Source organism: Euprymna scolopes, chromosome 46, assembly GCF_053919585.1.
Source record: "Euprymna scolopes isolate OS-2025 chromosome 46, ASM5391958v1, whole genome shotgun sequence".
Taxonomy (NCBI): Eukaryota; Metazoa; Mollusca; class Cephalopoda; order Sepiida; family Sepiolidae; genus Euprymna; species Euprymna scolopes.
In genome coordinates this window covers 122,843,490-122,858,423 of record NC_136527.1, presented here as the reverse complement: position 1 = coordinate 122,858,423, position 14,934 = coordinate 122,843,490, and the positions used below count along the sequence as shown (strand labels likewise).

Sequence of the window (14,934 nt, the reverse complement as noted above, 5' to 3'; positions counted from 1 at the left end):
TATTGTCCTCAGATTCAGGGAAACAGGCAAGGGGGAGCTTCTGCGCCGCAAGCTACCCTAGCAATGAAATGAAGGCGCGATACTGGCCTCTTCCTATAATAGAAGTAGAGGTGAATGATTCTGTAATGACTGCACTTGTCGATACTGGGTGCACCACTACTTTAATCAATTCCAAACTTTTGAAGGGATATGGAAGGAGCGGTACAGTGAAAGCAGTTGATGGGAGGAATATAGAATGTAAAGGAGCCAGACAAGTGGAGATAAAAGTCTGTGGAATGCACGTAAAGGTGAGGGCAATCTTGATGAATCACATCGTTGATGGGATCGACGTCATAATTGGAATGGACGTGATTAATGAGCTGGGAGGTGTAACTATAAAGAAAGCCAAAGTGAAGTTTGGAGATATACAATGTGCCGTGGCTGCCCATCAGCTGAATGTTTGCAAAATCGAGGATAAAGACTTTGAAACAAACTTCGATGGAGATAAATGGACAGTAAGATGGACATGGAAGGGAGAGCCTCCAGTATTGCAGAACAAAGTCCAATATTATAAATGGAAGGCAATAAGAAATTAGAATTCGAGAAAGAGGTGAAAAGATGGATATCGGATGGTATTCTGTTACCATGGAAAGGAGAAAGAAAAGGCGTGTTGCCATTGATGGCAGTATTTCAGGCCATAAAAGGAAAAGTTAGGCCAGTGTTCGACTTTCGTGAGTTGAACCGTTTTGTGGCGTGTCATACAGGGAGCGACATAATAGATGTGTGTGATGAAAAGATAAGAAAGTGGAGACAGTTGGTAGGCGGGACCGCAATAGTGGACCTAAATTCTGCCTACCTGCAACTACATGTGGCAAAGGAACTATGGCAGTACCAGCTGGTCTGTTATAAAGGAAAAACCTATTGCCTAACACGATTAGGATTCGGACTTAATGTCGCACCAAAGATTATGGCAGCCATTTTAAAAACAGTATTAAAGAAAGGAAGTAGGACGAAAGAGGCCACTGATTCATACATTGATGATATAATGGTAGACGTAATGAAAATATCGACACAGGAAGTTGTGGAACATTTGAAGGGGTTTGGGTTAGCAGCAAAATCTCCGGAATCCCTGGACGGAGGAGCGGCACTGGGCCTTAAGCTTATTAAAAATAAGATGGGTGCACTAATGTTCAGGAGAGGCAACGAGATCCCAGAGATGGGAGGAGAAATTAGTAGGCGGGAGCTATTTTCGATCTGTGGTAAATTATTGGGGCATTATCCAATTGCTGGATGGCTGCGATTAGCATGCAGTTATGTGAAAAGAAGAGCAAATGGAATGGATTGGGAAGAAAAAGTTGATTGCAAAACCATGAAAGTGATGCAGGAGGTTCTAGCTGAGGTGAAAAAAGAAGACCCTGTTAATGGTGCTTGGCACATACCTGAAGTGAGCACAGGAGTCGTGTGGTGTGATGCAAGCAATGTTGCAACTGGCGTGGTTGTCGAGATTGGCGGTGTGGTGGCAGAAGATGCAACTTGGCTGAGGAAAAGTGATGACTTTAATCACATTAACATAGCTGAATTATATGCTGTTCTAAAGGGTGTCAATTTAGCTATCAAATGGAGACTGACAAATATTGAAATAAGAACTGATTCAGCCACTGTACTCAGTTGGGTGAACTCTACTGTGGAGGAGAGTGGCAGAATACGAACAAAGGGTGCTGGAGAAGTGATAATAAAGCGGAGATTAGGGATGCTTAGAGAGTTGATGTCTGAATTGAAACTGCAAATAAAAGCAGTGTTTGTGCCTTCTGAAAGAAACAAGGCAGATGCGCTAACACGGATAAAAAAACAGTGGTTAATTGAGAAAGAGGAGGCGCCGATATGCTGTCTTGGAATTGGAGAAATTAAAGAGTTGCATGACATGCATCACATGGGAGTGGAGAGAACATTATATTTGGTGAGGCAAGTGGATCCGAATGTAAAACGGGAAGAAATTCAGATGATAGTAAAGAACTGTGTTCGGTGTCAATCGATCGATCCTGCCCCAAATATACATAATCCTGGGGAAATTGGAGTTTTAACGAACTGGACGAGACTAGCTATTGACATAGCACACTACCGAGGGGGAGCGTACTTATCAATAATTGATTGTGGGCCAAGTAGACTGGCGATATGGAAGGAACTGCGAGTGGAAGCCGCATCTGCAGTTGCAACTGAATTAGAAAAGGTGATGCTTGAACGAGGTCTAGTAAGGGAGGTGATAATGGACAATGGCACTGTTTTTCGCTCAGAAATCTTTCAGACGATGCTAAAAAAATGGAAGATTAAAAGTTATTACAGGGCAGCCTACAGACCTGGAGGAAATGGCATTGTGGAGCGACATCATCGGACCGTGAAAGCAATAGCTGAGAGAGGAAGAATATCGCCTGAAGAGGCCACATTTTGGTACAACATGTCCCCTAAGGTCGGGCAAAGAGATGACACAGTACCACATAGAGCAATCTTTAATTACGAATGGAGGCATCCTAGAGACATGTCACCAGAAATTAATGATCAAGGACCAGCCAGAATCCAAATAGGAGAAGAAGTTTGGGTGAAACCGCCTAATGCCCGATGCACAACGCAGTGGGGAAGAGGAGTGATAACAGGAGTGCAATCCCCAAACAACTTAAGTGTCAATGGAATGCCACGACATGTTTTAGATTTAAGGTGTGTGGTCCATTTAGGTGATGAGGATGGTGGTACTGAGCCAGGGAGTGATGAAGATGAACCGGTGCCGATGCAGAGACCGCAAAGAGAACGCAATGCACCGATCTGGACACGGGATTATGAGATGTGAATGATCTGTAATGATCATGGGGGCGTGTAGTAAAAAAAAAAAAAAAAATTGTGCAAACCTTTTACCACTGGCAACGCCCGCTTCAGAGAGTGAAAGAAGAAAGAAGAAAAAGAGAATGGCCACTGCGTCTATTTATAGACTAGAGATCATGGGAAGAGTATGCAAATAACTTTGGACGGTTTTGTCCTATAAAAAGCCTGTATTTGGGAGAGAGGGTGTCTTTTTTGTTTGGCAGAAGCAATTGCTGTCAGAAGTGCATTGGACTGCAGGATTGAAGAGTGAAGATTGAGTTGTGGGGTCATGGTATTTAACTACATGGGTACACCTGAACAATCGCCGGGGGGTGGGGTTGAAAACTCCATTTATCGACTACAAAATTTTGTCCTAATAGTGTAGAAGCGCCATTTTTTGGGGTTTTTTTTTTTACACATTTATTAAATGAAAATAAATGTAAGAAACTATTAAAATTTTGTCCTAATAGTGTAGAAGCGCCAGTTTTTTTTTTTTTTTTTTTTTTTACACATTTATTAAATAAAAATAAATGTAAGAAACTATTAAACATAAGATAGAGTTATCTTCCCCTGACCTACGCTCGATATGACCTCTTCAAATATCCTGACGGAAAACCAAGAAAAGTGTACATCGCACTAGCTACACAAGTGCCGAATTATTTTGGTTCACACAGAATTATCTCCCCTTTAAACTCTTGTATTTCTCCGTTTAAAAAAAAAAAAAAAAAAGAATCAAGGAAGAAATTCAGTTTTAAAAAACTTAATTAACGAGTGATTATTTTTACGATCATTTTTACGATTGAATTTTAGGTTCGAGTTTTACAAAAGCCTTGGCGGACGTTGTCGAGACTGACCCCCTCCCCATCTAACTTCCACATTTTTTTATATTATTTTTTTTTTTTTTAGATAATTACACGGGAATTAATATAAGCACCTGAAAATAAAACAAACGAAAACTCTATTTATCGACTTCAAAATTTCGTCCTACTAGTGTAGAAGCGCCAGTTTTTTTTTTGTTGTTTTTTTTTACACATTTATTAAATTAAAATAAATATAAGAAACTTATAAAGACAAAATCGAGTTATCTGCCCCTTATATGAACTCTCCAAATATCCCGACTGAAAACCATAAAAAAGTGTACATCGCACTAGTGCACAAGTGCCGAATTATTTGGTTTCGTACAGAATCGTCTCCCTCTATATTATTATTTATTTATTTATTTATTTTTTGGATACAAAACGAATAAGAAGACTAACGAAATACACGAAGGTAAGTCGACGGAAAATATTTTCTCAGCGATCATTTTTACGATTGAATTTTAAGTTCGAGTTTAACAAAAGCCCTGGCGGACGTTATCGAGACTGCTCCCTCCCCTCCACAATTTTACTTTTATTTATTTTTTTTTAAATAATTACATGTGGATTCATGTAAACAATTCTGGTTATACCTGAACAATCGCCGGAAAAAAACAACAACACGGTTTGTATTACTGTACACACAGATTCGAAAAAGTTGATAAAAAACAAATGTATTAGAAATAAATGTTATCAAAGGCAAGATAAGTTACTTTTCTACCTAACTGGATATATTTTTCGTGTTTTTATTCAATGTAACATGTTTATTCAGCTTGAAAAGCATACAGTGTTTACCGATGTATTGGAAAATTCAAAATGGCGCCCGACTCTCTCTTTAACAGCGTAAGTTCGGGGAAAAGGTGTTATAAATAATAAACTAGATAAAATATTGTTAGAAATTCGCTCAATATATGTTACCGTGACATAATTTGACATATATTCGGTGTTTTTTTTAATAGTATTTAGTCTGGTTCATTATTTACAACACCTTTTCCCAAACTTACCGTGTTAAAGAGAGAGTCGGGCGCCATTTTTAATTTTTGACATCGGTAAACGCTGTGTGCTTTTCGAGCTGAATAAATGTTACATTGAATAAAAACACGAAAAATATATCCAGTTTGATAGAAAAGTAACTTATCTTTCCTTTGATAACATTTATTTATAATATATTTGTTTTTTTTTGTCAACTTTTTCGAATCTATGTGTACAGTAATACAAATCCAATAACACAAAAAATCTCGTCCTAGTAGCAGTAGCGCCAGATTTTTTTTTTATTTTTTTTTTACACATTTAGTAAATTAAAATAAATTTTATAAAGTTATAAACACAAAATAGTTATCTGTGTAAGCTTATCTGTCCCTGATATGAACTCTCTCTTCACATGTCCCGAGTGAAAACCCCCAAAAAAGTTTACATCGCACTAGTGCAAGTGCAGTGCACAAAAGTGCCGAATTATTTGGTTTCATACAGAATTATCTCCCTTTAAAACTCTTCTATTTCTCTGTTTAAAAAACGAAAAAAAAAAAAAAAAAAAAAAAAAGAACCAAGGAAGAAATTCAGTTTTAAAAAACGAGTGATTATTTTTACGATTGAATTTTAACTCCGAGTTTTACAAGAGCCTTGGCGGACGTTGTCGAAACTGCCCCCCCCCATCTAACTTCCATAATTTTCACTTTTTTTTTTTTTTTTTTTTTTTTTTAATAATTACACGTTAATTCATGTAAGCAATTCTGGGTACACTGAAACAATAGCCAGAAAAAAAAAATAAATAAAACAAACAAACGAAAACTCCATTTATCGACTTCAAAATATCGCCTCAATACTGTAGAAGCGCCAGTTTTTTTTTTGTTGTTGTTTTTTTTTTACACATTTATTAAATTAAAAGTAATTTAAGAAACTTGTATACAAAAAATCGAGTTATCTGCCCCTGACATACGCTTATCTGCCCCTAATATACACTCTCCAAATATGCTAACTGAAAACCAAAAAAAGTGTACATCGCACTAGGGCACAAGTGCCGAATTATTTTTGTTCATATTTTTTCTATGTTAAGAAAAAAAAAACGTACTCAAGGAAGAAATTCAGGGTAAAATCCATTGAAAGCGGTCGGTTTTTCTATGAGAAAATAAAGCTGTGTACGCATTATAAATGTTTCTTTTCTGTGTCTTACGTTATACTTTAGTACATTAGGGGTCATTTCGAGTTAAAAGTTTATTTACTGCACCCATCTGAACTAGAGAAAATCATGATTTAAATGTGTGTGTCTCGTCTAAATAACTAACGATAATTCTCTGATATGGCCGACCAGACCGGTGATCAAAAAGTCAGATCGAGCGTACCGCGTACCGGAAAACGAAATGAGCCAAATCGAAATTGAATTTTATTTACGTTTGAATAAAAAACAGTCGAGTTAATTTTTTTATTCTAGAACCCCCCCCCCCAAAAAAAAATCGGGCAAAAAAAAAAAAAAAAAAAACACGGCCCCCCCAAAAAAATTATCCACCAAGAAAATAAAACATAACAAATTAATCTGAAAAGCGCAAAGTTCAAGCCCCCCCCCCCCCAAAAAAAAGAAAAAAGGGCCAATTGTCAATCTGATCTCATTTCGTTTTCCGGTACGCTCGATCTGACTTTTTGATCACCCGTCTGGTCGGCCATATCAGAGAATTATCGTTAGTTATTTAGACGAGACATACACATTTAAATCATGATTTTCGCTAGTCCAGATGGGCGCAGTAAATAAACTTTTAACTCGAAATGACTCCTAATGTACTAATGTATAACATAAGACACAGATTTCTCATAAGAACCACCGACCGCTTTCAATGGATTTTACCAAATTCAGTTAAAAAAAACTTATTTAACAATTACATTTACAATTATTTTTACGATTGAATTTTAAGTTAGGTCGAGTTGTACAAATATGCTAACTAACTACAAACCAAAAAAAAGTGTACATCGCACTAGTGCACAACACAAGTGTCGAATTATTTGGTTTCATACAGAATTATCTCCCTTTTTAACTCTTCTATTTCTCTGTTTAAAAACGAAAAAGAAAAAAAAAAAGAACCAAGGAAGAAATTCAGTTTTAAAAAACTTAATTAACGAGTGATTATTTCTACGATCATTTTTATGATTGAATTTTAGGTTCGAGTTTTACAAAAGCCTTGGCGGACGTTGTCGAGACTGCCTCCCCCCACCATCTAACTTCCATAATTTTTATTTTGCATTTTTTTAAATAAACAATTACACGTTAATTAATTCTGACTACACCTGAACAATCACCGGGGAAAAAAAAACAAAAAAAACTAAACAAACGAAAACTATTTATCGACTACAAAATCTCGTCCTAATAGTGTACAAGTGCCAGTCTTTTTTTTTTCTTTTTTTTTACACATTATTAAATTAAAATAAATGTAAGAAACTTATAAACACAAAATCGAGTTATCTGCCCCTGACGTACGCTTATCTGCCCTTGATATGAACTCTTCAAATATCCCGACTGAAAAAAAAACAAAAAAAAAAGTGTACATCGCACTAGTGCACAAGTGCCTATTTATTTTGGTTCATACAGAATTATCTCCCTTTAAAACTCTTCTTTTATTTCTCTGTTTTAAAAAATAAAAAAATGTAATCGAAGAAATTCGGCTTTAAAAAACTTAACGATTAATTCTTTATTTTATTAATTTTCACTTTTTCAACACAAAACGAACGGCGAAGGAAATACACGATGGTAAGTGTCTACCAAAAATGTTTTAGCGGCGACCATTTTTACGGTTGAATTTCCGGGTTTGTATTATTATACGCATAGATTCGAAAAAGTTGTCAAAAAACAAATATATAACAAATAAATGTTACCAAAGGCAAGATAAGTTACTTTTCTACCAAACTGGATAATTTTCTAGTGTGTATGTGAGTGTGTGTGTGTTTAATGTAATATGTTTATTCAGCTCGAAAACCATACTATGTTTACTGATTTCTTTGAAAATTTAAAATGGCGCCCGACTCTCTCTTTGACACAGTAAGTTTGGGAAAATGAGTTAAAATAAAAAAAGTATGCAAACTACTGTTAGAAACTCAAACTCACTGAATATATGTCAGCCCATGTTACGGTAACATACTGAGCGAGTTTCTAACAGTATTTTGTCTATTTTTCTATTTTTAACTTCTTTTCCCAAACTTACCGTGTCAAAGAGAGAGTTGCGCGCCATTTTAAATTTTGGGTCAATGTCAAGTTTCTTTCCAACCCCTCCAAAAACTTTAAAATGACGACTTTTATAGGTTGTCGGTTATGCTGAAAACGAATATCACGGTTAAATTGTTTATGATATGAAGAAATTACTTGATGGCCAGAAAGTGGGTGCTCATTTTACGTTAAATCTATATAGGAAAGTGATCCCCCACTTTTGGAAAAAGTAATTTTTTTCATATCCTGAAAACTACTTATCTATCCCAAATTCGAACGTGATATTCGTTTTCAGCACCACCGAAAACCTTTGAAATCGTCATTTGAAAGTTTCTTGAGGAGTTGGAAAGAAACTTGACATTGACCAAATTTTCCAATACATCGGTAAACACTGTTTTTCGAGCTGAATAAACATGTTACATTAAATAAACACACTAAAAACCATTCAGTTAGGTAGAAAATTAACTTATCTTGCCTTTGATAACATTTATTTGTTCTATATTTGTTTTTTTGGCAACTTTTTCGAATTTGTGTGTAATAATAAAAACCCAAGAAGCCTTTTAGGTTAAGAGACAGAATAGTTAACACGTTTATTTTCGGGCGGACGTTGTCGAGACTGCCCCCTCCCGCCTTCTAAATTCCATAATTTACCCTTTTTTTAAAAAAACTTTTTTCCTGTTAATATAATCGACTTAAGTTTTAGATTATATAAAAAAAAAAAAAAAAAAATTGAAATTTTTTTTATTTTTCATGTGGGGGTTCAGTTTTCAATTATAACGTTGTACTAAATTGAACACGGACTTTGACCCCACGATTAAAAGATAGATACATACATAGATGAGAGAAAGAGAGAGGGGGATAGATACGTATATGAGAGAAAGAGGGGAGTAAAGAAAGCTTCCTTTTCTTTTTTTTTTTTTTTTTTTTTTTTTAACCCATCCGTTTTAAGCCCTAACTTCCGGTCACATCAGAGAGAGTACCTATTTTACAATGCTTCCCCACGGGACAGTTCGACATCAGGGTCGTTGTTTAACGTGGAGAAAAAGGAACAAAAATAAAAATTGTCTCCGTCGTGAAGGATCTCTCCTCCAATGAAAGAAAGGAATTGAAGTGTAGCTCTGAAGAACAGATACTACACTTTGATCACGAAGGCCAAGTACGAATTCACACCAAAGAGAGTTGCAGTATTTTTTTTTTCATCGTGGTCACAAAGTCCGTGTTCAATTTAGTACAACGTTATAATTGAAAACTGCACCCCATGTGAAAAGTTATAAAAAAAAAAATTTCTTTCAATTTTTTTTTTTTTTTAATAATCTGAAATTTAAGTCTGTAACCGATGAACAATAAAGAAAATATTTTAATTTAAAACAAAAAAAACTGCACCCCCATGTGAAAAGTTATAAAAATAAAATTTTCTTTCAATTTTTTTTCTTTTAATAATCTGAAATTTAAGTCTATCCTAACCGTAATCTCTGAATGTATATACCATGCACTGGATAAAGCAGAGGAGACTAGGGCAGTAGCCCTAGATATATCTAAGGCATTTGACAGGGTATGGCATGATGGTCTTCTCAGGAAAATCAGATCCTATAGTATTACTGGATCAATACTTAACATATTTAAACCCTTCTTAAATAACAGAAGAATCCAAGTTATCCTCAGTGATTGTACATCAAAACAATCTATATATCTATAAAAGTGAACCTGTCTGTCTGTCTGTCTGTGTACATTTCCCTACGCAATAACTCTGTCAATTTTTAGTCTATAGACTCGAAATTTGAAATACCGGGTACTGAGATTTGGGAAAATCGATGTGACGGGTGTCAGCCAGAAATTTGGCTGTTAAGGGGTCAAATTTCAACGATTTGACCTTTAAGAACTCTACCAAACTCCTCCGACAATTTTGGGTCTAGACACTTGAAATTTTAGATATAGGTTCCTTGAACCTGGATCTAACTTAATAAAGTGATTTGAGCCCGAAACTATAAATTTTAAGGGGTCATAATAGGGGTCAAATTAAAAAAAAATTTACTCTTTTTTTTTTTTTTTTGCTCAGCATACACCTCCAAACACCCGGGCAACGCCGGGCTGAAATGCTAGTAGGATATAAATATAAATGCAAGTGTAACTCATGGATCGATCCCTGGATCTTTATTATTCCTGATATTCATAAATAACCTCCCTTTATAAAATTGTCTCTGAGACGGGTATATTTGCTGACAACACCACGCTCTATAAGACAGAAGGGGAAAATGGTAACGAATGAACAAATATCTAAGGTAATGGCAGAAACCCTAGAGGAAGACCTCCAATCTGTAGTGGAAGGGGGATAAAAGGATAAAGAAAAAAATTCTAATTTAAAACAAAAAAAATAATAGTTTTTTTGGAAATTTACCTATAAAGTCCAAAGTGTTGATTTTTCTTTATGCTTTTATCGTCAAATAAATACCAGATGCTGACGGCAAATTTTTCTATTTCATTCAATGTTTTCTTCTTTTTTTTTTTAGATATTTAAAAAAAATAAAAAATCCAGTTGATAAAGAAGTATTAAAGTATATCAATCAAAAACTCGTGTATTTCATTAAAAGAATTTTTTTAAAACTCGATGAAGTGGATTTTTTGTTCTAGGGGAAAAACTTATAAGTGAATGTGCATTTCTATTTAACTATGGAGGATGAAAAATACTAATTTTGGTTAACACACGCAATAAAAAAGAGAAATTATTTATCTCACTTGGACGATTCCATATTTGATAAATTTTATATTAGCAGCAGCAGCGCTTTAAGCTTGCTGCAAAACACGTTACGAAAATGCGATTTTCTAGGACCCTCGCTTTAAAAAGATCCTTTTATTTAAAAATACATGGAATTTAAAATATAAATATGGATAAATTCTTAACAATGAAGAATGGAACTACCCATTTAATAACATATTTTTTTTAAGTGATTTTTTGGCATTTATATATGCAAGTCAAAAGATGTTGATTTTCTTTATATATTTTTAAATAAAACCGCTTAAAAAGCAAATATTGCATGATTTGCTATTAAACCTGTTATTTTTTTAAAATTTGGTCTTTGCTCCTTTAATTGAAAAAAAAAAATTAGGGTTGAATTACATTTTTCAATCGTGGCCTGGTGGGAGGTGTCCTTTTCTCTTCGCTGCAGCCTCTGTCTCACAGAGGAGATGTTGCGAGTTTGTCTCTGCTTTGTCATTGTTTTCATGGAGGGTGTTTGACTGAGCGTCGGTCTGTGGTCCCCCCTCGCCAGGCTTTCACAGGAAACGCTCGACTGGCTGAGAGCACTATCCGTGATTCTCCCCACTCTTTATCTGTGCCTAGGCTTTATCGTTATTTTCATCGAAAGTGTTCGACTGAGCTTCAATCTATGGTCCCCCCTCGCCAAACTTTCACAAGAAACACTCGTCTAGCTGAAAACACTATCAATAATCCCCCCCACTCTTTATCTGTGCCTAAACCTAAACGTAGATTCCATGAACAAAGCTTCTTTCTTAGAACTGCACGCCTGTGGAATTGTCTTCCGTTTTCCTGCTTTCCGGCTGACTACAATATGGTTGTGTTCAAGTCTAAAGTAAATAAGTTCTTGATGAGCCGTTCCATATAAGTTATTAAATTTACCAAATTTTCATTACTAATGATTACTATATTGACCAATTTCTACTGTACACTCTTTAACCCTTATCCTTGAGTGGCCTCTGGGCCTTGATAATGTGGTGATGCCTTTGTAAAAAAAAAAAAAAAAAAAATATCAATATTCCATGATCAAGGCTTCTTTCTTAGAACTGCACGCCTGTGGAATTGTCTTCCGTTTTCCTGCTTTCCAGCTGTCTATAATATGGTTGTCTTCAAGTCCAACATGAACAAGTTTCTGATGAGCCGTTCCACTTAAGTTTACAAATTTACCGAACTTCCATTACTATCGATTACTATATTGTCCTTTTGACTACTGTACACTCTTTAACCCTTATCCTTGAGTGGCCTATCAGCCTTGATAAGTGGTGACGCCTATGTAAAAAAAAAAAAAAAGTTATAAGCTTCGAAAAATAGTAAGTTGAATTATTAAAGTTCTGATCATCACTTTTAATGGCCACTTTCTGATACTCATGCAGAGAGTGATCCGTGCTTTAAAAAGTCATTAACATGAGGGAGGGTGTTTTGTACCTATTCTGTACTTTAACCTTACAATTGAGTAAAAAAACATATCATAAAACTTTAATTAAACGTGGAAGTACGATTTTTAAAAAAATAGCGCGGCTCACTCTCTGCATTAACACCAATTTTTGTAACAAATTAGCATAATTACAGATGTAAACAAAAGTCAATATTTTAACTTACTAAAATGGTGGAAAGAAGTTCGTGGGTTCGGGGGTTAATACCATGCAAACGGTAAATTTGCCCCAAGTTTGACTATCAGATTCGTTGTCAGCGACCTCAATTACCTATAAAAAAACAAATTAGAGTGGTCGGTGTTCTGTAGTAGCGTATCTGGATATTTACCAAAACTCCATTTATCAACTTCAAAATATCGTCTCAATAGTGTAGAAGCGCCAGTTCTTTTGTTTGTTTTTTTACACATTTATTAAATTAAAATAAATTTAAGAAACTTGTATACACAAAATCGAATTATCTGCCCCTGACATACGCTTATCTGCCCCTTATCTGCACTCTCCAAATATGCTAACTGAAAACCAAAAAAAGTGTACATTGCACTAGTGCAACAAGTGCCGAATTATTTTTGTTCATATTTTTTCTATGTTAAGAAAAAAAAACGTAATCAAGGAAGAAATTCAGTAAAAAAACTTATTTAACAATTACATTTACAATTATTTTTACGATTGAATTTTAAGTTAGTTCGAGTTTTACAAATATGCTAACTAACTGCAAACCAAAAAAAAGTGTACTCTCTGCATTAGCACCAATTTTTGTAACAAATTAGCATAATTACAGATGTAAACAAAAGTCAATATTTTAACTTACTAAAATGTTTGGCAATGGCAACAAGAATTTGTAATTTATGTCCTTTCTTTGGAAATTCTAAATATCATATGAAGATTTTAGTGTCTTTTAGGAGTAACACAAATGGGAGAGAGAGTTTGCTAAGACTTGACCGGTTGGAAAGGGCACACACAATGCCGGGCCCCATACTGTGTTAGCCTGCTAGTGTTATATAGCGCCAGGACTCCTAGGTTGGGAACGATCGTAATTAGTTAGTTCCCCGCTGCAACAAAAACCCAGTAGCCGTCTTTAAGTGATCGTCTAGTTGTTTAATTTCTGGTTGTTATGGTAACAGTTAAGACGACAGTTATTTCCCCCTTGACTGTGCATTTTCTCTCTGTAGCTGTCATTGCTTGTCATAACAGCGATCTCGACTCAAAAGAAATTAACATGCATACAAAGGTCCGACGTAACTCAGCATAACAAATCAAGATGTAAGACACACTGGCATTTTATATAAAAATATATTTTGTTTTCAAATTATTTTCTCGTTTACACAGAGATTGTCAATAGTTCAAACTTTAACAGTGTGGCTTACTGTTCATTTCAGTGATGGAGAGGGGTGTGTGGAAACGTTATACTCTCGACAGTCGCACGTTTCCTATCGGCGTCTCTTTCTTCTTCTTCTCTTTTCTCTCCTCCTTTTTCTTCTTCTTCTTCACCTCTTATATTAGCATGATTTTTCCCATCCACGCGATCTGTCAATCATATTGCTCGATACCGGTGCGCGTGTTTCTTGGTCACGTTTTGACAATTTTTCGCTGCCTCCTGACCTCGAACCATCGTCCGATTTCTCTTCAGCTGACCGACACGTGAATTTATCACTCATGCTAAATTCTATACATTCCAGAGTTACGAGGAATGTCACGTTTCCTTGTTTTGTAAACAAAAAAATCGTCGTCCGATTTCTCTGTTTACGACGTAAACTTTTTCGTTTCGACTGGTGGACAATCGATTATTCAATGCCCACTCTTTTAAATCTTTTATTAAAGAAGTTTTTTCTTTTCAGTTATGTATCGGATGGTTCCAGCCATCCATTACATAACACTAGAGGTCAGACCTATTTTTAAATTATTGTTAACGAATTAAATGTCTAAACCCCATTTTGTTTATGCTATTTCTCTAAACATTATATTTCTATTTTCTATTCGTACTAGCATGGATACCTGGCGTTGTGGACATGTAATTCGGTTTGGACATACCCGCCATACTAAGGATATTGAGAAACCCTTCAGGAAAGAACAGAAGAATTTTTGGCAGCCTGTGCACTGGAGCCCCCATAAAACAAATTAAATGAATCAAAACAACGTGCCATTTCCATTCAGTTTGATGACAAAGCTTGCTGCATGTCTGAATACCCTATATGTAAAATTTCAAATATTTAGACCAAAAATTGGCTTACTAGTTTGCTAGAGACCGCGAAGATCCAACCTTTTCAACTTTAACCCGTTAGAAGCCAAATTTTCGGCCCAAAACCAATTAAAACTCTTGCCCTATGTTTGAATACTCTTTATGTAAAATTTAAAATATTTAGACAAAAAATTGGCTAAGTAATTTGGTAGAGATCGCAGAGGTCAAATTTTTTTTTTAGCTTTGATCCCTTACCCTTTTGTATTTTGGGCTCAAATCGAATTAAAAAGTTTGATCCATGTCCAAGTAACCTACATCTAAAATTTCAAGCGTTTAGACCCAAAATTGGCGGAGGAGTTTGGTAGAGTTTTTAAAGGTCAAATCGTTGAACTTTGACCCCTTGACAGCCAAATTTCTGGCTAAAAACCTATTAAAAAGATTTTTCCAAATCTCAATACCCCTTATGTCAAATCTCGAATCTGTAGACTGAAAATTGACAGAGTAGTTTGGTAGGGAAATGTACACACACACAAACACAATATCACTGCTACCAGTATATTTCTCCTTCTGTGGAATTTCTACGAGTCCTATTCGGCTGATATAAGGGATGTCCTTATCACGAGTGCCTGGGAGCTGCATTATGCTACGGATCCAGTGTCGCTTTTTTTATATTAAAAGCCAAACAAGCGCCCATCGACCAAAAA

At 35.4% G+C, this 14,934-nt stretch overlaps 1 protein-coding gene across 1 annotated transcript; it reads left to right on the top strand.

Annotated features, from left to right (window-relative positions):
- Nucleotides 1–851: 851 nt before the first annotated feature.
- Nucleotides 852–14,934, top strand: LOC145271144 (uncharacterized). The gene is made up of 2 exons (XM_080126682.1): nucleotides 852–4,098; nucleotides 14,038–14,934. Exon 1 carries the CDS (start codon nucleotides 947–949, stop codon nucleotides 2,816–2,818), a length of 1,872 nt encoding a protein of 623 aa, XP_079982808.1. The 5' UTR covers nucleotides 852–946; the 3' UTR covers nucleotides 2,819–4,098; nucleotides 14,038–14,934.

Coding starts and splice junctions, on each gene's coding strand:
- LOC145271144 (XM_080126682.1), top strand. CDS start 947: ATGGCAGCCATTTTAAAAACAGTATTAAAGAAAGGAAGTAGGACGAAA.